The 20731-nt window shown below is 47.6% G+C and overlaps 1 protein-coding gene across 1 annotated transcript in view; it reads right to left on the bottom strand.

Moving 5' to 3' along the window:
• Positions 1–20731, bottom strand: part of EXT2 (exostosin glycosyltransferase 2) — a 147365-nt gene that overhangs the window by 104940 nt on the left and 21694 nt on the right. The window contains exons 5-7 of the mRNA XM_047878133.1: positions 14734–14929; positions 12775–12914; positions 9954–10047 (exon numbers count right to left, since the gene is read on the bottom strand). Coding sequence (XP_047734089.1) covers positions 9954–10047; positions 12775–12914; positions 14734–14929 — 430 coding nt within the window. The remainder of the gene's footprint in view (positions 1–9953; positions 10048–12774; positions 12915–14733; positions 14930–20731) is intronic.

Raw genomic sequence — 20731 nt, 5'->3', positions numbered from 1 at the left:
GCGAGCTGGCGAAGACATGCGAGCAGAGGCCTAGCCAGTGAGACGGCCTTTAGAAAACAAGTACATCGTAAACCTGGCTCCCCCTAGCCCTTCAGGGCTGCCCAACTGACTTGCTGAAGCCTGAAAGCACGAACTGCCAGCGGAACGGCATTTTCTAATCAAGGGATAAAAATAAAAGCCCTTGGAAAATCCTCTCTTGCCTAGCCCTCACCGCCCCGGCCTCCCTCAACTGAGAAAGTGATTCATCCGGCCAACGGCAGGGTTCTGGACCTGCAAAGGTTAATGATCTCACCAGTCTTTTACCTCCGAATAATGGCTGCACCACCCAATCCCTCCTGCCTGGCATTTTTCTTCAGTTTTAATATCAGAAGTTTCACACGCCTGCCTGAGCTCCTGGACTCGGCAGAAAGACCCATATAGCTGTCAGCAAACTGATAAGAACTTTAAAATGACTCCGCGGGGCCTCTTTATAAAGAAGAGCCAAAGAAGCCCATAAAGAAAGAGGGCAGGGGCCACGGAAACCAGCCGCTCACACTGTTTTAACGTGGCATTAAAATGAGCTGCAGATTTATGGCAGTGTTTTAGCCCCTGGCCCAAATCATCTGGGGGATGAAGCTCTCGTCCCCACTCTCCAGCGGGATTTTAAATCTGGGATGGAGCTGGCCAGAAAGGAATGGGGGAAGGGAGGCATGGGTAGCAGGAGGAGGAGAGGAAAAAGGAAGAAGCAGAGAGTACCAGGAAACTCATACAACAGAACTCAGCCTCTTTTCAGTGAGATGTGGACAACAGCTATTTCAAAAAGAGATCTGACCGGTCCTCTTACGTTCTCATAAAAATGCCCTTTATTTTTAGTCCTTACTCAGCAACTCAAGTCCTTCAACTGTTCGTCCCCCACATGTCCATACTGACTTTTCTCTCTAAGTTCATTTCTTTTTTGATTTTTCAGTCCAAAAAATGAATAAAATCATCATTTGGCAGAAAACACATCTTAAGAGGGGAAAAAAGACTCACTGTAAAATTTTCTCTCACTAGAAAGGGGAAAAAGTAATAGTTCTTTATCCAAATGTGCCAATGATTTTTTTTTAAGGCCAGCTAGAGAACCACTGATTTTAATCAGTCATTCTGATCCCAACAGAAAAACAGAGAGGTGAACCACCTTCCATGCCAAGATGTAGAAAGTACACCAGACCCACAGGAATAAATTCCGTTTCAAGTTTCCAAGCCCAGAAGCAAATGCATAATACATCCATGGTGGTAACTCACTGTGGTTCCTTAAGACCAAACTCCATACCAGAAGGCTCCTTCCGATATTCAAACACAAACCCAGGCAGGGCAACCCCAGATGACTGTCAGAGTGGAGCAGGCAGACCAGAACCCAGATGCTTTAATGACTTCATGTGATCAACACAACTGCTCTACAGTGTTATTAGCCCTAGGTCTGAGATAAGAAAAGGGAAGCTTTGAAAGTTAAGTAACTGGACCACAGTCACAAATTAGGATTTGTGGCACAGTTTAGGATTTGAATTCGGGTCTCTCCAACTCAAAAACCCCTGTGCTTTCCACTACCAACATTTTTCAAACTTTTTGGACTCGGACCCACACTAAGAAACAAACACATCTTATACTGCAACTTACTACTCATCTACATTTATAATTGAAATAGAGGTTTCTGGAACTACTTATCTTTACTGCGGAATATGCTGATATTTTCCTTTCTATTCTATTTCATTTAAAAAAAAAAATAAAATAAAATGCCAGTCATCACCCAATGAATTGACTGCATGATCTCCTAACAAATCAAGAGCCTCAGTCCGGAAAATACTGCAGTACCCAATGCCCAGCACCGCCCCCCGCCCCAAACCATCAGACCAGGAGTCAGGAGACCTGGGCTCCAGTCAGGCTCAACCCCGGCCCTGACAATTCATTCTCAAGATCACCTGAACTCAAGAGCCTATCATTTATAAAATACAAGGAACAGGAACAGGGCACACCTGAGTGGCTCAGTCAGTTGAGCATCCGATTTCGGCTCAGGTCATGATCTTGCAGTTGACGAGTTTGAGTCCCACGTGGGGCTCTGTGCTGACAGCTCGGAGCCTGGAGCCTGTTTCGGATTCTGTGTCCCCCTCTCTCTCTGCCCCTCCCCCACTCATGCTCTGTCTCTCTCTGTCTCAAAAATAAACAAGCATTAAGAAAAAAAAATTTAAATACAAGGAACAGGTTGAGCCGTTTTGAAGGTCCCTTCCAGCTCTTTGATTCTATTTCTCAGTCTCCTTAGTGAACACTGCTTTCCCCCTCCATCACTGATCTTTTCATTACTCTCCGCTTGTCACTGACCTTCCCTGCCTTCTAATCCTCTGCAAAGTTCTTTGCCACTAGTATTCAAGGTCCCTGCTCGTTCTGCTCCATCTGCTGAGTCTTTCTCATAGAAGCCATCTCCAGACGGAGGTCAGTACCCTTCCAGAGCATCCGGTCTTCCTATCTGAGACTACCTGGTTGTGAGGATTCCCTTCACCTCTGATCCATTCCTGACTCTCCGTAGCACAACTGAGTGACAGCACTTCTGGCCTTTCAATGGGTATACTACCGAAAGTACTCTCCCCAGCAACCTCAGGGCCTTTCTTAAAGGCAGGATCTGTGCCGTGCCCTCTACTTAAAAAAAAAAAGATCCCCCTCAATTTGCCTATGCAGTATGTTGAGAGCAGGTTCTTAACACATATTTATTTGATTGGCTTGCATTATGAGATTAAAGACTAACTCTCCTACATTTTGAGAACTTGTAGGTGGGCTGCTCTAGGAAAAGCCACCGAACGAATTAAAAGTGGCGCCATAATAAGATAAGCAGGCATTTACAGACTAGGTTCTGCACGTTACTCGCTACCGTTTGCCCACGGACAAGGTTTGCCAGGGCTGCCAAGGAAAGCAGCTTCATGGTCTCTCCATCTGGACTGTGAGGATTTAAATCTCAGAAGCCATACAAAATAACTGCAAATCAGCGCAAACCTTAAAGACAGGAAAATTTATTTACAGGCCCTAGTGCACTATAAATTTGAGACAGTTCTATTAAAATGCTTTTCTTGGCTTCCCATCAGATACTTGGCAGAAGTCTTTTTCCAATAAGGTTCTTAATACTAAAGTGGGGGGGGAAGAAGTGAAACACATAAAAATGCTCTTCCTTAAGAGTTCCAATTAAACGAGTCTTTATTTTATCCTGCTTTAAACAACATACATTAACCCATCTCCTTCACAATGTGGATTTATACATCCAGGAAAACTCAGACACAGAGAGTCCAGTGCTATTGAAAAGAAATTGTGAAATTCAAAATATCCCACAAAGCGATCATGCTCAGTCCTCAAGGCTCTCCCATGGGCCAAAGAGCCCAGCTTTGGGTCAGAACCATGGTTGTCTGTTTCACAGGAAGAACTCCAGGGTCAGGTCAATGTGTTTTGTTTAAGGGCAAGCAATCCAGCAGCTTTTTTTAGGGCAAGTACGAAAGCAGAGATTGGGAAACACAGCTTGGAGTGACTTGTTGGGGCCTGGGAGTGGGGGAGGAAAGGAGGCAGGGAATATCTGGCATTTTTTAAAAAGCTGTGAGAGTTCAGTTCATGTACATAAAAAATTTTCAATTTCACAGGTGGAGGGATAAAAATGACAGACATTACAATATTGATTCTGGAAATCAGAAGTGAAATATTTTCCATATTCTTCATAATATATTTCCAGGGAGGCATCCAGTCCTAAATGTCTCAAGCGACGGCTTTTTTGAGAAGATGATCCAGTAAGCAGTCATCTTGAATTATTGGCAAGTTCGTCTGATTTTTTGCCTCAATCCAGGCCACACAGCTCTGCGATTTAAATAAAGTTGTGGGCAGCAAAAGAGTATGCTCCCTGTCTGTCCCTCACATGGTGTGCGGTCTTGGGAGGATTACTTTACATCTCTTTATTCTCAGTTTCCTCACGTTAAAACATTCAGATTACTTGTCTGACTGCCTATCTCACTACTCTGTTTAAACAGTTTGCTTTGTAAACGGTGGGGGAGTGAGGGGAAGTGGACTCGGACAGCTGTATAACTGTCAATGGACAGGACAGTCAAGCCACCCGCGCAGGGAACCTTCAGAGAACTGCACTGCCGAGGTTTCTAGACATTGGAGAGTTTACACCTTTAAGTAAATCACAAAACACTGTTTAAAAATAAAAAAATTTTCATTTTCTTCATTTTTATTAAGTTTTTAATTTTTTTTAATGTCCATTTATTTTTTAGAGACAGAGGGTGAATGACGGAGAGGCAGAGAGAGAGGGAGACACAGAATCCAAAGCAGGCTCCAGGCTCTGAGCTGTCAGCCAGAGCCCAACGCGGGGCTCAAACCCACAAGCTGCGAGATCATGATCTGAGCTGAAGTCAGACACTTAACTAACTACGCCACCCAAGCACCCCTGAATTTTTAATTTCAGTTCCAGTATAGTAAACATACAGTGTTATATTAGTTTCAGGTGTGCAAAACAGTGATTCAACAATTCTACATTACTCAGTGCTCATCATGGTAAGTGCGCTCTTTGATCCCCATCACCTATTTCACCCCATCCCCCACCCACCTCCCCTCTGGTAACCATCAGTTTGTTCTCTGTATTTAAGAGTATTTAAGAGTCTGTAAAAACAAACATTCTAGACAGAAAGCTTTATAAAGTATATTACATTAAGAGCCACTATTTGAAAATATATATATATATATGCTAAACAAGATTTAAACCTTCACTTAAAGATTCGAGGGCATCACCAAGAATAGCAATTTCTGTATCTCCTCAATTTTAAGATACCGCATCAAGAACAGCTTTAGAGGAAAAAGCAAAAGTGATATTCAAACTGATGGTAGGTCTCATGTGGACGTCAGAAATCCAAAATATGAAAAGCAAACAAACACGTACTTCTATGAGTCAAGGAAGTCCGCCATCTTGCCCCGACGCACCCAGGACACGGCAAAGCCTGCGGAGCTGTCTGCCGTCTATCCGTCGATCCAACGTACTGAGAGTCCTATTGTTAAAACAGCTTTCCTGTCTTTGCTCTTCACACTAGACGGCAGATGCCCCACCTCACAGACCCTCCCTTGTAGCCTTCCGCCCTTCAAATTTGTGACTGCTAAGCTACTATGGCTATGGAAACCGGGTTAAGTCACTGTGCTGAAATTACATGCAAGTAGGATAAAATACAAGCTTCGGTCTAGAGGCTGTCGTGTGGACAAAGTATGTGACCTCTGGTGTGCACACACACTTGGACTCTGTGTTCTTTTCTGCTTTTTCCTTAGTCATAGCCACACTGGCCACCTAACTATAGTCCTGGTCAGTGAGGGTGCCACAGGCCTGGGGTTTTATTTTCTTAAATGGAAGTGTTTTGTCTTTTTCCCAATCATCCAATTATATCTTCAAGTACTCTTTAGCGGCACGAATATTCGCTATGCTTGGTAGGAAAATATGAAGGCAAAGTGAGACGGGTCGGTGTAACAGACTGAAAAGAAACTGGTATTTTACTCACCCAAGCTTAAAGGCCAGGGAGAAAAGAAGATGCTGACTGTTTCTGCCACCTCAAAGGCTCCCAGTCAATTGAGTACAAAGAAGAGTTCAAAGGCAAAGCAGGCTCCTGACTTCCACCTCCTAGTGTGGCTGAGGTTAGAGGTCAGTGCTGGTGGAGCCACTGACCAATAAAAGAATGTTTGGAAACTCCACTCAACAGATAAACCAGGGATCCATTTACGCCTTCCTCCCTATCCACACAAACATTTCCAACTATACGGTCCCGTGTCCACCCAGCCTTCCAAGATCCTAGATTGCTTTCTTTTCCACTGTCATTCAAGGGACACTGCGGATATGAACGTTCCTTCTGACTACAGAAAAATACTCAGTTGCATCTGCTTCCTGCCTTCCAGTGTAGGGAAGGTGCTTGATAGGCCTCTCCATCTTTAGGGCCTACCTCAAATGCCACCTCCCCAATAAATCTGTCCCTGACTCCAGCCCATAACTTCTCCCTTCCATTTCAGACCCCTAATGTACTTTGGAAAATGTGCACTGTCTTCTCAACTTTCTTTGTGCTTATGTCCCTATAGCCCCAAGAGAACAAACCTTTGTGAGTGGGGATCACAGATTTATTATTATCTCCCACCATCTCCCGTTGAAAAAATAGTAATTAGTGTTTCACTAAATTAACTAGTTAATTTAGCTCACAGGATGACAAAAGGCCAACTGATATGTTGGCTTGATCCTGGTATAACTCTTACCCTCTACTAACTGAAGGAGCTGGTTTTTAACTACTCTCTCTCTTTCACACACATACACACACACACACACACAAACCTGTAAGCCCCTAGCTTGTACAATGCCACATATCCCAGCCCTCTTGTCATTTTTCAGGAGTACATAATGGAGGCAGAGGTGGTCCTTGTCTTCACAAACCTTAGCTTAACCCTTACTTCCTTTTGCTCTAGCATTGTACTTAACTTTATGGTTGCTTTGATATCATATCTGCGGTCAGAAGGCAGATTCACTTTTCCTTGTCAGGCAAAATGTCTCTCCCTTGGTGCGTCCCAATGCCCAGGTCACGATGAGGACTTTCGCCACTGTGCCCACCAGTTACGCTGTAGCCTCCCTCATCCCGAGCTCTAAGCTACAAAACGTCACTGCGATATTTTCATCGCCAAGATCCCATCCCCACAATGTTGGGGTCAATTCAGAAACTTTAGCTCTGCTCCATCTACAGACAGCAAAAACCCTACACTTGGCACTATTTTTCCTCATCTGAAAGAACTAATCTCTAGAGACTGACTATGAGGACAAGGCCAGTGAGAAGCACCTTAGGATTTCTTGGAAACATTTCAATGGTCCCAAGGAAAAGGAGTCACTTAGAAGTGGATGGAGACCTCTGCTGGCTGCAACTGTCCATGCAGCTCCTCGAGCTTGTTTTCAACTGCCGAGCAAGAAATCAGACTTGCTCAGCCTCAGCTCATTCTGACCTATCAACCAGAGGCTCTAAGGAATCAACGGCTGAGGCAACAGGTTTTCCCCTAAAAGTTTATGCAACTTATCTTACAGAAAGATCTGAATCTGAACCCCCTAAAGAGAACTCACTAGGTATAAAAACTTTCCAGACCCAAGTATGTGCTATTTTTTCACTACTTCTGCCAAAGTCAGGTTAAATCGATGGACAGTAAACAGAGGGCAAAATGACATATTCTGCAAAGCGTCTTACAGAGCAAAGGAACTCTCTCTAATCTGGGATGAGATCATCACCACCAAAAGAACAGTGGTTCCCAGTCAAAGCAATGTTGCCCCACATGGGACATTTAGCAATGTCTAGAGACATTTTTGGTTGTCACGACTTGGGAAAAGGGTGTGCTATTGGCCTCTAGTAGTTGAACCTGGTCCTCCTTTCTATCTATCCGGGAATTACTTAACCAGATAATCTCACTTCTAGTTGACATCAGTCCATCTAGAAGCTGGGACTGGGAGAAGAAAAGAGGTCACTTTTAGAACACAGGATACTTAGGGAAAGGGGAGCAGGACTACACAGGGGAACGGCAGCACAGTGCTTTAGAAAGTCTGAAACCAGCAGAGAAGAAGGGCATCAGAAAGCAGAAGGAAGACTTGGAAAGGGAGGCAGGAAAGTGCCAAGACTGCCTTTCTATACAATTACACAAGGTGGGGCACTCACCACCCCAGGAGGTGACTGGTCCTCAGGCCTAGAGGTGAACAGCAGAGAAGAGATAGCCACGTGGTCATGAATGCTGTCAAGGACAGTGACATTCTTGCTAAGGACGAGAGGTTCACAGAGTTTTTAAACAGATGAATGGGACATGAGAGAGAATCCAGCCATCCCATCATCTCGTAAAGGAGAAAATGAAAGCCCAGGGAGCTCTGGTGACTTACTACTGTCATACAATTCATAGGGACAGAGCCAGGGCTCATACCCAAGTCTTCTGACTCCAAGTATATCTCTCTGAACCCAAATAACCTCAAAGTACCCTATTTTAAATGACCTCTATTCATTCCATCTCCATGGTTCTAGGAGTCTGAGCCTGGACTCAGAAATAACCCGCCGCGCTGGTCTCAGACGTGCGGTTCCCCAGCCAGGCTCTTCGGGACAACAGTGTTCTAGAAGCTGGCCGTAGGAGCTCTGCTCCTAAAACCAATGATTCTCTTTCCCAACATGACGGTCCAGGGTGCTTACTCGGCCTTCTCTGACTGGAATCTTAAGATGGTATCTGATTTGGCAGATACTCAGTTGTGTTAATAAATCAAGATTCCCCAAAAGAAACACGAGGAGCTCAGACAAGAGGACTCTTCTGTGAAAAGGAATATTTTCTTCTACACAAGTTATAGCAACCAGAGATTTAGATGAAGAATCTAGAGATCCCTAGATGGATTTTCTAACTGACTAAACTCAGATGAGGTCAGTAGTTAAATAACAACTGAGAGGCCCAGAAACTTAAAATGGACATGAGCGGGCTGTGTCCGCTACGGGGAAGCTAAAATCAAGTCGTGATTTGTTTTCAAAGCAGAATGCCAGCGTGTTTTACAGATGAGGTTACTGAGGTCCACAGACGGCAAATCCCTGGCCAAGGGCAGAGCCGTGAGCATGCAGTGCAGGCAGTCCAAGGTCAGCGCCTACAGACTAATTACTGCATGAGGCCGCCATCCCTTGGTTTAATGAAGAGGGGAGACTCAACACATCCACTAATTTTCACTGCCTCCTAAAACCCAAAAACGACAATTAAGACAAATTTTTAAAAGCAAAGGCATAATCACTCCCAGATAAAGAAAATGAGAGAGGAGATGACAGCAATAAAATGTGGAAGCTGAGGGGCAGAACGAGACAGGGTAGCTGACTCTGCAAACCCAAGGGAGCTGCTGAGAAAAATCAGCTGAGAAAAACCTGAGGTCAGCCACTGCAGAACCCCAAGTGGGGGCAAAGATGAGCCGAAAGCAGGACAGACTGAACCTGTACTTACGAAGTGGTCAGAAGCCCAGACCCCGCCCCCCCCCCCCCCCCCCCCACTGGCAGGTGACCACCCTGCCGTCACCCAGACAGAGGCCTGACACCCATTCCCTGGACAAGGTCACGTGCAGGCTCTCTGCCCAGGGGGTGTCAAACCAAAAGCAGAGGGTACATGGAACAGGTGCATACTTAATGCTGAGTACCTCCAAACCTCTCTCCCACGCATCTCCTAAAAATCCATTAAAAAGAAAAGAAACAGAAACAACAAGCACAGTAACAACTTGGGATAGTCTTTTTTCTTTTTTTTCTTTTTTTTTTTTTTTAACTCGCTTGACATTTCAGCCCAACTAAATTCCTTTCTGGAAAGAGAAAAGAAAGGGAAGCAGGGCCACCTGAGGCCCCCCAGTGGCGTGCTTCAGACTGTCGAGAGCAGCCCAGGGGAAGGACTATCAGAAGGTGGAAGAGAAACTGGAAAGTGAGGCAGGGGCACGGCACCCGCTCCAGGAGGCAGGGAGGGCCTCTCGGTGAGGAAGCCTCTGGGACCAGGAAGCTGGAACTGTAGGCCAGCTGACACGACAACATTCTCCTGGTCAACAGCTGCTCAGAAGCGTCAGATGCTCAGATGCTCAGAAGCATCCCTGCTTCCAGGGCCGCCTTAGTCACTGTAAGTGGCACCTGCTGTGAACACAACCACCCAAAGGTTCGGCTTTGCGGGCTGAACACACTGCTATGCAAGACCCTGAAAACATGGCAGGCTTACCTCGGGAGAGTTTTCACATCTCTGACAGTTACTATTTCAACCCTCATTTGGTGGAACTCACCGGAGTCTGCTCTCCTCGCTTCAGTGCGGTCAGCCGACACGGTGGAGGCCACAAGCCCCGCTCACGCGTCAGCTGGGACGTGTACCCCAACCGTGCAAGGCGCCCTTTCGTGCCACCCACGTCACGTCCCCAGCAGGGCTGCCTGGCCTCTTACCTGCCGCTGCATTTCTTCAATCTGTCTTTGGGGGATGCTCTGCAAAATACTGTATGCTTCTGACATCTTTTCTTCTGGCACAACCACAGATGCTCTGGAGACAACGGCAAAACAGTTTACATACACACAGGCCTTCACACAAAGCACTTCCACGTGCATGTCCTGCTGAGCCCCTCCGAGCAGAGACACGAACACCCGCACCCTCCTTCACCCGCATTCCCTCCGGTGCGTGCCTCCTCCTCCTCCCCCTCCTCCCCCTCCTCCTCCCCCTCCTCCCCCTCCTCCTCCTCCTCCCCCCTTCCTCAGCACAGTTCCCGCTTGCTGCCTGCTGCGTGTCCTCACCTCCCTCCGTCCCGCCCCCACCCGTGTGCTCCAGCCACACTGGCACCCTTTTGGTCATCTCAACAAACCATGCTCTACCCGCCACGGGGTCTGTGGCTGTGAACTCCCTCCTGCCTGGTATGCTCTCCCTTCTCATACTTGCCCACTCTGAACCAACGAGGACTTTTGGCCTTCAGCTACCTACTCAAATCCATTCGCTTAGTCCGCATGTATTTACGGAGTCCCCGTTACGTGCCAGGTCCTGGGATCACGACGGGGACCACGTAAGACAGAGAAGGCCAGGGCTGAGCACCACAAGAACACCTGAGGGAGAGCATTCCAGGCAGAAGGGCTAACGAGCCAGAGGCCCTGAGGAAGCAGCACGCTGGGAATGTTCTGGCACCAGAAAGGAGGCGAGGGTGGCTAGAGTACAGTAAAGAACATGGAGGAGACCAGAAGACAAATGTGGGGGGTGGGGAGGAGCTCAGCAAAGCCACGGGGCCTTGCAGGCCATTGTAAGGACTCGGCTTCTACTGAGAGAGAAAGCCATTAGAAGGAAGGGTTTAGGAGAGCTGGCATGATCTGACTAAGCTCCAACGGGGTCATTCTGCCTAAGGTGTCAGAAGAAACGGCAGAGAGCAGGAGAACAGCTGGAGACCATCGCAAAACGCAGTAGAAGAGCCGGCAAAAGTGGCTCGGACAGAGCCGGCAGGACTCGCTGGCAGGCTAGACGCCTGGGTGAGAGAGGGACGGCTCCTCGATGACCCACCCGTCATGGCATTTAGCAGGATTTGCTGTTATATCTGTACAGATGAACTTATCAAAACCCGAAACCCCTTCCCCAACAAAACTAGTCCGTTAGGATGCAAACCACACCTGCTTTCGAACACACACCCTGAGCACGTGGTACCATGTCTGGCACACGGAGCTGGCACTTACTAAGTATCTGCTAAGTCAGTCCATGATTTCCACTATACAGATGGGAAAACTGAGGCTCAAAAAAAAATGATTTGACAAGATCACAAAGTTAGCCAGCGATAGTTATCTGAACCCAGGCCTTCTGGCTCCAAATTCAGAGCCCTGCCTCCACTTAACCGTAATTACAACTACCCAAGCCAGTCCGGATTCTCACGAGAGGATCTTTCCAGACTCAGCTCAGGGTCACCGCCTCCATGGAGCCCTCACCAACTCCACTGCCAGTGATGGCGTGTGCGGCCACCTCACCCTTCTCCCAGCATCCCACCCAGCCTGGGCTGCGTCCCCTCACGGTAGCTGGCCGTTGCCGGTCTACTTGTCTATCTCCCACCACTAGGCTAGGAGCGTCCAGGAGGCAAGGTCTGACCTTGCTCTTCTTTGCATCCCCATACCTAACACGGCCCCTGGCAGACAAAGGGCCCTGAACGAACGTTTCCACGGATGCGTGGTCGACTGGTTGTGGCTCTCAGCACTTCTCTAAGATAAACAGAATTACACAGAGCCCTCTTTCAGGCTGAATGAGGCTCCCCCTCTGTTCTGGGCCTCCACTCCCCCCTGTGCAGACCTCTGCCACAGCACATATCACATGCTATGAGAATTCTCAGTTTGTCCTCCCCACTAGATGCCAGCCTCCTTAGAAGCAGAGACCGCATTGCTGGCAGTAGACGTTCCAATAAGTACAAGACGAATGAATGTACACATGAATGAATGCTACTTAACATTGTTCAAATACCTATCTATGGTAGTCAGACGCGAATAGAAATATCCAAACAGTCGGGAGAGGAGAAAGCAATATCTGAGGCAGTCCAGCCAGAGAGGTAAACACAAAGGCAGCTGATTTTCAATAATCTTCAACTTCCAAAGTCCTAGGGAACAACCTACAACCTAGCAGAACCTACGTTTGTCCATCTGTTCACTGGGACTGTTTCTAAGCTTTTACCCACGTGCAGACACTCCATCTCCAGCTGGTAGCATTATGCAAATTCGTTGGTCTCTAAGAGCGGTGGTTCACAACTATGGCTACAAATCACACCCGCGGAGCTTCAAGTACAGCGTTCCTGAGGATGAGGCCCAGGCATCTTTTAAAGTCCTTCAGGTGAGTATGCACTGCAGTTATAATGGAGAGCCACTGCTCCTGACCAAGGGTTGCTAAACATCCTAGATAAGAAGCTAGGTAAGTAGTATCTTATGCTTTGCGGGCCAGAGAATCTCTGCTGCAACTACCCAGCTCTGCCACCATAGCACAAAAACAACCAGCAGATAATATGCAAATGAATGGGTGTGGATGTGTTTCAATAAAACTTTATTTACAAGACCTGGCAGCTTCCCATATCTGACCCAAAGGCCTCGGTTTGCGAACCGCTGCTCTAGGCCAACAGACGGACTCTTCTGATGGAAAATACAGCACGATAATCTAAAGGAGTAGTTTTCAAACCTAGGTGTGCATTGCAGTTACCTAAGGGGCTCTCCGAATCCCATACACACAGAGCCACTGGTATAAAGTTTTCCAGAAGGAAACACTCACCTCTTCCAGTCAAGAACTTCCGAGAAAGGCAAAACGTAAGAGTCTGCAATGACAACGGGGACACAGCCGGCGCGTAAAACGTCACTCAGTACCGCCTGGCCCAGCCGAGCACCTCGAAGGACCACACAGAAAGTGGCCTCCTGCAGGAACACAAGCAGAGGTAGGGGATTACACGCCAGTTTCGCCGATCCGCAAGGGCTGAGGCCAAGCAACACTGAGACATCCTGGCGGAAAATGCCGAAAGGTAACAGTTCACCCCAGTGGAACCTGAAAAGCTGCACCGGCTGCAATGCTTCCGTGCTATGTCACTGCCTCCACTGGCAGCATCTGAATGTCCGAAACCAAAGCCCAAGTCTTCCTCTGGGCACTCAAGAGTGTGACCTCCCACAGCCCGGTCCCCTGCAGCCCTAGTGTGTGATGCAAACACACCGCGGCACGGTGGCTGAGCGTGGCTTACGGTGCCTACCTCAGCCTACCTCGTCACGGGATTACGTTGTCTGGGCATTCCGGGCTCCTTCGAGGACCCCCTAGAGGGAAGCCGCAAACTCTCCTTTCATCTTTCTACCCCTCGTGGCATCTAGCGGTGTGCTTTGCACACAGAAGATGTTCATTTCGTGAATGCAATGCCTTTGAAAACATACTACGACAAATAGGTTCCCGTAGAACAATAAATCAAACAGAAAGCAAAATCAAAAAATGTCTTCTCCCTTCACTCCCTCAAACCTAGTCAAAGTGGAGAACATTTTGGAAAATGAAAGACATGCAGGAGAACAAGCAGTTGCAGAGGGTAAACCAAAGTAAGAAACGATCCTATCTCCAACACTCAGCTTCTCCCAGTGCTTGCCCCTTCGGGAGGGGGAAAAAAAAAAGATAAAAAGCAAAAAAAAAAAAAAAAAAAACAAAACCCACTGTTTAACCTTTACAGCTAGAGTAAAGGAAAGTCCAGAAAAAAAATATGAAGAAACTCCTCCGGGAATAAATGAGAAAGCAGCGAGGGCTGAAGAAGAGAATGCATCATGGCGCCCGGAGTGCAGGTGGACAGCTCAGCCTGCCCCGAAGAGTCGGCATCCAGATGTGGACACGCATGCCGATAACCATTTTTCCTGTCTAGACAAAGGTTACTAGAAATACTCCCACTCGCATCACCACTGCTATCAGTCAGACATTCCACAGGACATGCGGCACTTTTTGAGAGAAAGTATTTTAACAATCTCAGCATGGCCCAGTTCTCTGTGGAGATTTAAAAAAAAAAAAAAAAAAAGTCACACCAGCTCCTTGCTATTTCTCCTTGAGCTATTTTAAATATTTCAGTGAAAAAAACTCACTTTCTCCTTTCCTAGCCCCCCTCCCCCGCTCCCGGCCCTTGGAATGTCAAGCATCCTGCTTATGCTTAAAACATCCCCAAAGGACCACTCTGCCCATGGCTAAGGAAGTACTGCCAGGCCCGGGACCAAGCAAAGGACACACTAATAGCAGGACATGCCAAGGGTGGCAAAACACCAACGGACAAGACAGTAACAAAACATGAAAAGCTCCCACTCCCAGCAAAAGCCGACTGCGGCCTTGTGGGCCAGCATGGCAGGGGATACAAGCAGCCTCCTGAAAGAAGGAAATTTCCCTGGACGGGCTTGTGAAGACAAGGGTACGAGTAAAATACACGTGCCCGCTTTGTCCGTGTGGCTTCTTTGCAAACCCATCAGATTTGCGATTCCGAAGTATGATGAACACCGGGAAGGAGGAGGGACACGCACAGGCCAAGCGGCTGCACACGAACAACGTGGCAGGCACGGACGCGCCCGCAGGCCTGCGTGTCCGGTAAGGAGCAGCACCACGTCTTCCTCTTCTCCCCTTGGGTAGTTCTCCCAGCCGCGTGTGGAAACCAGCCGCTTGCACTGGGGTGCATGTGACTCTGTGGAAGTGACGTCTACCAAGCCTCAAGAGACGATGACGGACACTCACCTGCAGCACCTGGGGGTAATCGAAGACCTGGTGCTTGTGGCAGCGCCTACGGACGGAGAGGACGCCCTCTGAGAGGTTGGTGCACTTATCCAGGACTAACACCGCCTCCCCGTGTCTGGCTTGGAGGGCCTCCAGGTCTTCTCTGTACTCGGGGTGGACAGCCGTCTGAGAGGACAGGAGGAAGTACCGCCGGGGACTACGAGAGAGGAAAGAGGGTGACTGCGACGCTGCCGCTGGCATGCCGGTCAAAGTGAGACAAACTCTGGCGTTAAACCTACGGCAGGAGGGGTGTCCTCACCAGGCTTCACACCCCTCGATTTTCTGGGAAATTATACTCTGTAGCATTGCTGAATATTTACAATATCATACCCTGTCAGAATGTAAGGTACGGCTCATTCATGTGCTGAAATCTTATGCAATCATTAAAGGTTTTATTTGGGATAAGTTCTTCACGTTTTGAGGAAAGGCTTATAATATGCCAAGCTTGGAGAGCATACCATAAATATGTATATGCGTGTGGCTGGGAAAAGAGAGAAACTGACTGGATGGCTATTTGGAAGAAGCATCAACATATTATCATTAGCTATATCTGAGGTCTCTGATCTGAGAAAGAACCAACAGCTGCCCGCATCCTTCAAACAGGAAGGAAGACAAACAATGGGCAGTAGTGGCTATAAAACCGGAAGAGCTGGGGCACCTGGGTGGCTCAGTCAGTTGAGCGTCCGACCTCGGCTCAGGTCATGATCTCACTGGTTTGTGGGTTCTAGCCCCGCATCGGGCTCTGTGCTGACAGCTCAGAGCCTGGAGCCTGCTTCGGATTCTGTGTCTCCTTCTCTCTCTGCCCCTCCCCCACTTGTGCTCTGTCTCTCTCTGTCTCTCAAAAATAAATAAATGTAAAAAAAAAACAAAACCAAAAAAACGGAAGAGGTGAAGGACTGCTTCCGGGTGCTGAATGGCTTCTTCATGCTACAGAGATGCTGCAGGGAAGAGAGGCCCACGTCCAGAGCCACCTGGACACAGGAAGACGGAATTGGTAGTTGAGAGCAAGTGGAAAAAACTATCTTCACCAAAGTATGGAACCAGTCTTAACATCTGGATAGCAAGGACATCTAAAAGAAAATGGAGTGAAGAAAGGATTTCCATGGGTCTAGTACCATTTAGATCTCCACAAGAGTCAAAAACATGAATACAAAGTTCATAAGCCAGAAGTTACGGGGGAGATTTGAGGAAGACCAGATGGTAATTCTCTCCTGGAAGGCAAGACTCCTACAGAGCGGAGAGGTTCCAGAGCATAAACACTACATAGGTTGAGGGACCACTAGTGATCACCATCAAAGACATAAATAATATAAAGCAGGTTCCAGGAAGAAGTAAAGCACCCATTAAAACTAGAAGTCACATAAATCTACCCCCAATGGTCTACACCAGGGGAAGTCCCAGGGTTTGGTAGATCTCACAGGCAATGCCACCAGGCAAGCTGATATGAGTATGCACATAAGAAAGGACCAAAACCGGGGCGCCTGGGTGGCGCAGTCGGTTAAGCGTCCGACTTCAGCCAGGTCACGATCTCGCAGTCCGTGAGTTCGAGCCCCGCGTCGGGCCCTGTGCTGACGGCTCAGAGCCTGGAGCCTGTTTCCGATTCTGTGTCTCCCTCTCTCTCTGCCCCTCCCCCATTCATGCTCTGTCTCTCTCTGTCTTAAAAATAAATAAACGTTGAAAAAAAATTTTTTTTTAAAAAAAAAAAGAAAGGACCAAAACCTATACTCTATGACACCATTCTCTCTCTCTCTGTGTCTCTCTCTCTTCTTGCTTTGAGAGAATGGAAGGGTTATTGTTTTTTTTGTTTTTTTAGTTTCTCAGACTTACTTGGAGGTTCTAGCTAGAGGACACCTAACCCACTAAGAACAACCCATCCTGAAACTGAAAATCATGTTTTAGCCAGCGCTGAACTTCAGGTCCCAAACACATAGAGCAATGAGTGCAGAAGGGGAACCCTCACCTCACCAGCCAGATCAGCTAACGAAACTCCAGAGAACAGAGCAACGCATACCACAGCCAGATTGCTTTCAAATCCTCAGAACCATTTCTTTAAGCAGCTAAACTGAAAGCCAAAGGTACTCCCCATGCCACAGTTAGGAAAGAAAGGGATGCACGCATTCCTAAAACCTCACTGTCTAATAGCAATTAGCCACATGAGGCCATTTAAAAAAAATTTTTTTAATGTTTATTTATGAGAGAGAGAGAGAGAGAGACAGAGAGAGAGAGACAGATCATGGGCAGGGGAGGGGCAGAGAGAGAGAGAGACAGAATCTGAAGCAGGCTCCAGGCTCTGAGCTGTCAACACAGAGCCCGATATGGTGTTGGAACTCACGAACCGTGAGATCATGTCCCGGGCCGAAGTCAGACGCTTAACCGACTGAGCCACCCAGACGTCCTGAGGCCATTTAAGTAAAACATAAAATTCAGTTCCTCAGTCACACTAGCCACATTTCAAATTGTCAATGGCCATACGTGGCTAGTGGGTACCTAACAGCTCAAATACAGATCGTCTCCCCACCGCAGAAAGGTCTATTTGATAGAGTGGCCCTCAATGGTTGTTCAGACCCAGAAACCAGGGGAAAAGTAAGTGGAGATAAGAAAGATGTGGAAGAGCAATCCATGGGGAAGTGAGTTTGGATCAGCTGCACAGATCGGTTCCTGTCATCCCGGGCAACTTCCCCCTAAGTTACAATTTATTGAACAATATGCTGAATATCTATAGTTAAAAGTATTCCTTCTAGACACTGAAATGGACTCTTGGATTCTATGTTCATCCCTGAGCCTCAATAATTTTTCTTTTGTAAAAGCATTAATTTTCAGGGGCGCCTGACTGGCTCAGTCGGTTAAGCATCCGACACTTGATTTCGGTCAGGTCATGATCTCATAGTTGTGAGTTTCAGTCCCGCATCAGGCTCTGCACTGACAGTGCAGAGCTTGTTTGGGATTCTCTCTCTCTCTCTCTCTCTCTCTCTCTCTCTCTCTCTCTGCCCCTCCCCTGCTCGCGCCTCCCTCTCTTTCTCAAAATAAATAAACTTTTAAAAAAAAGCATTAACTTTCAGAGGGATGACGTTATGATGAAAAGATCACATATAAGAGCACCTGCAGATCATTGTGAAGTGAATACCATCTACTTTGAAATTATTTCTGTAATCAAACTTGTCTATTTAAACAAGAGAAAGATTTATAGGCAAAAATCACAAGACAAGCAGGGTTTAAAAACATCTTAACACTTAAAGCTATTTGAAAATGAAATGGACTGAGTTTTTTTTTTTTATTTCAAATCAGAAAAATTTTCATTAACAAGTTATGGTGAAATCAGCCATGCATCAAGTTAGAGCTAAATGGCCTTTAAAGGTCTTTCCAGTTCCTAAGACACTGGTTCTATGATGGATCTCATCGGGCACTGATACTTGCCGGATGTTTCTAGGGACTTTCTATTTAAGTCGAGCTGCTGGCATAAAACTGGCAGGCTCTATGCCATCTAGAGTAAGAAGAGACACACTGGCATCCAGGAGGGTGTCCATGCAGAAGGGCGCAGAGTGTTGGGAGTTCTAGAGAGAAAAGGGTGTTTCTATTTCCGCGTGGCGTGTGTGGGGACAGAAATGGCCCACACAGAGTGTTGGAGCCTTTCCCTACAAAGGTTTTCACCCCAGTGAAGGCTTCTACTTAGGGAAGAGCTGGGAGGTGGCTCAATGCAGGGTATGAGAGTCCTACAAGGGTACCCGATTCTGCACTGGGGGCAGGGGTGAAGGTAGCCATGACAACCCAGTGGGATGCTGGAGAACAAGCGAGGTTAGCAGGCCGTGTGGGAATCCCAGGACAGAGCGTTAGAGCCTGGTCAGGCTGAAAAGGGTGCCATGTTTGTGGGGAGGATGATAGCAACAGTCCCATCATCCCAGTGTGGGGTGCTGGAACCCGAGAAGGCTGGGGAGGGTATCTGCTGGGGAAGGTGGGAAGGAGACAGCAGCAAGAGCCAACATGGGGGAGTCAGTGTCTGAGTAGGGCCGAAGAGGGCACCGTGCAGTGATGGAGGCAGTGGCAGCACAGAACTTTGGTTACATGGAGGAGGGTTGATCGAATAAGTGAAGATATTGAGGATAATGGGAGCCAGATTTCTCACTGTCTGAGAACGGAGTTACAAACACGCAGAAAGAGAAGACCGGAAGGCTCGTGCGGTGCTGGGTGGAACTGGAGATACTGATAGGAACGCACGTAGATCACATAGAGACCGCCCACCCAGGTGGATACAGGAAAAAATACAGACGTTAGTGTGCGGTGCTCCAAGAAGCTCGTGAGGAGAGGACTCTGGTTGAGGTTTCACTGTTGAGAAACAAAGTTCTATTTTAGACGTTCGGTTGCCAGGATCACTGGATCCCTACTCTACCATTACTGCATTTTCAACATAAATGTGCAGATGTGCACAGAGTCTAAAAATGTTCCCTCTGCTTGCCGGCTCTCCCTGACCTGACAGATGGTTGATGGGGTGTGTGCCCATTTTAGTTCTAAGCAAACAAAATGTTAAGGTGGACTTGTTTTTCTTTTAAGGACTAGAATTACTAGCTATGACTTTCATGTTTCCTCCCAGCAGCGCCGAAATCTAAGTTTAAGTAAAATCATGCTGAGAACTTGAAGTCTCCCTCAATAGTAACAGTTGTAAACTCCCAATTTAGTTCCTTTTAGAAGGAAAATGACAAGAATTCCAGCTGAGACCGGCACAGCTGTGAGAAGAAGCTATCAATAGCAACAATCCTCAGCTTCCCATTGAAAAAATATTGAGAGAGATTTAAAATAAAAATAAAAACAAAGCTCTCACTACTCTATGTAGCCCTCAAGAGATGTGGGAATCCCCTTGAAAAGCAACTCTCACCAAGAGCAACAAATCCGAAGCACGGCCATGAGGTCACCTCCCTGCCTCCTCCCTCCCAGGTCCCTGGACAGGCTGATGAGTCTGGAGCCTGCTTTTGCCCTTTGTTGTTTTTTCCTTCTTCTCCTCCCTCTCCTCCTCCTTCTTTTCTTCCTTTCAGAGACAAGGGAACTGCAAGCTGGAGGGAACACAAGTGTGGGTCGGGCTGAGCTCTAGAAATCCACCAACTGGCCAGCAGAGGGAGGGTCGTGCCCCAGGCAGCCTTTAGCTTTTTCCCTGCTCCTTGAAGATCTACTTTCTTCCAGCTAGCTACTGAGTGCAGAATTTCACACTCTGACATCTAGGGATCTAGTTAAAGATCTTAATTTCAATCTTGATATACGTAAAAACTAGGGAGGTGTCGTTACTGAGAAAATAGCCACCAGCAGCAGTTTAAATCTCTGAAAAGTAATCGCCTGAAAATAATTTTTACTCTTTACAGGTGGTCTGTTCTCCTTTGTTTTCACTAAATCTTTTCTTTTCGGTAGGTTTTTGCCCCTAGGTCAAATCTGAAGGGAAGGAAGAGTCCTAAGAGAGCTGGGTTACACACTAGAGAGATTAGAGAATAAAGAGAGTAGCGTCCAGGCAGTCTTAAGAAAACGCGGCCCAGCGTCAGGCGTGCCGACAGGACAGACCCGGGCCCCAGCCGCTCGTCTTGGCCTCAGCCAGACTTTCTCTGCGGCAGACTGCTGCCATGTGGGCCCCGGAGTCTTTGTTGCAGTGTGTGCGCTACAGGGGTTTACTGGCACCCCCGGCCTCCACCCACTGGCCGCCAGGAGCACCCCGCGCAGAACGGAGTCAACCCAGCAGGCCTGACTGCTCTTCGAGGCCGGCTCTTGGCTGGTGTATGGGAACACTGATTTTGGGAGAGTTCCCACCCTCCCCCGAACCGAGAGGAGTGGCTTACCGGGCCCGAACTGTACAAACAATATGGCTTATGCCGAACACCTGCTTTCCTTCTGGAACTCTGAAACGGGGGCACGTGTCAAGCAGAGACTGCATGTGATTCACTCCCAATGAAAACTGCGGGCACGGAGAGTCTCTAACGAGTCCCCG

This window comes from Prionailurus viverrinus, chromosome D1 (assembly GCF_022837055.1).
Source record: "Prionailurus viverrinus isolate Anna chromosome D1, UM_Priviv_1.0, whole genome shotgun sequence".
Classification (NCBI taxonomy): Eukaryota; Metazoa; Chordata; class Mammalia; order Carnivora; family Felidae; genus Prionailurus; species Prionailurus viverrinus.
The sequence above is the reverse complement of the archived record's forward strand: the minus strand, read 5'-3'. Positions and strand labels throughout refer to the sequence as shown.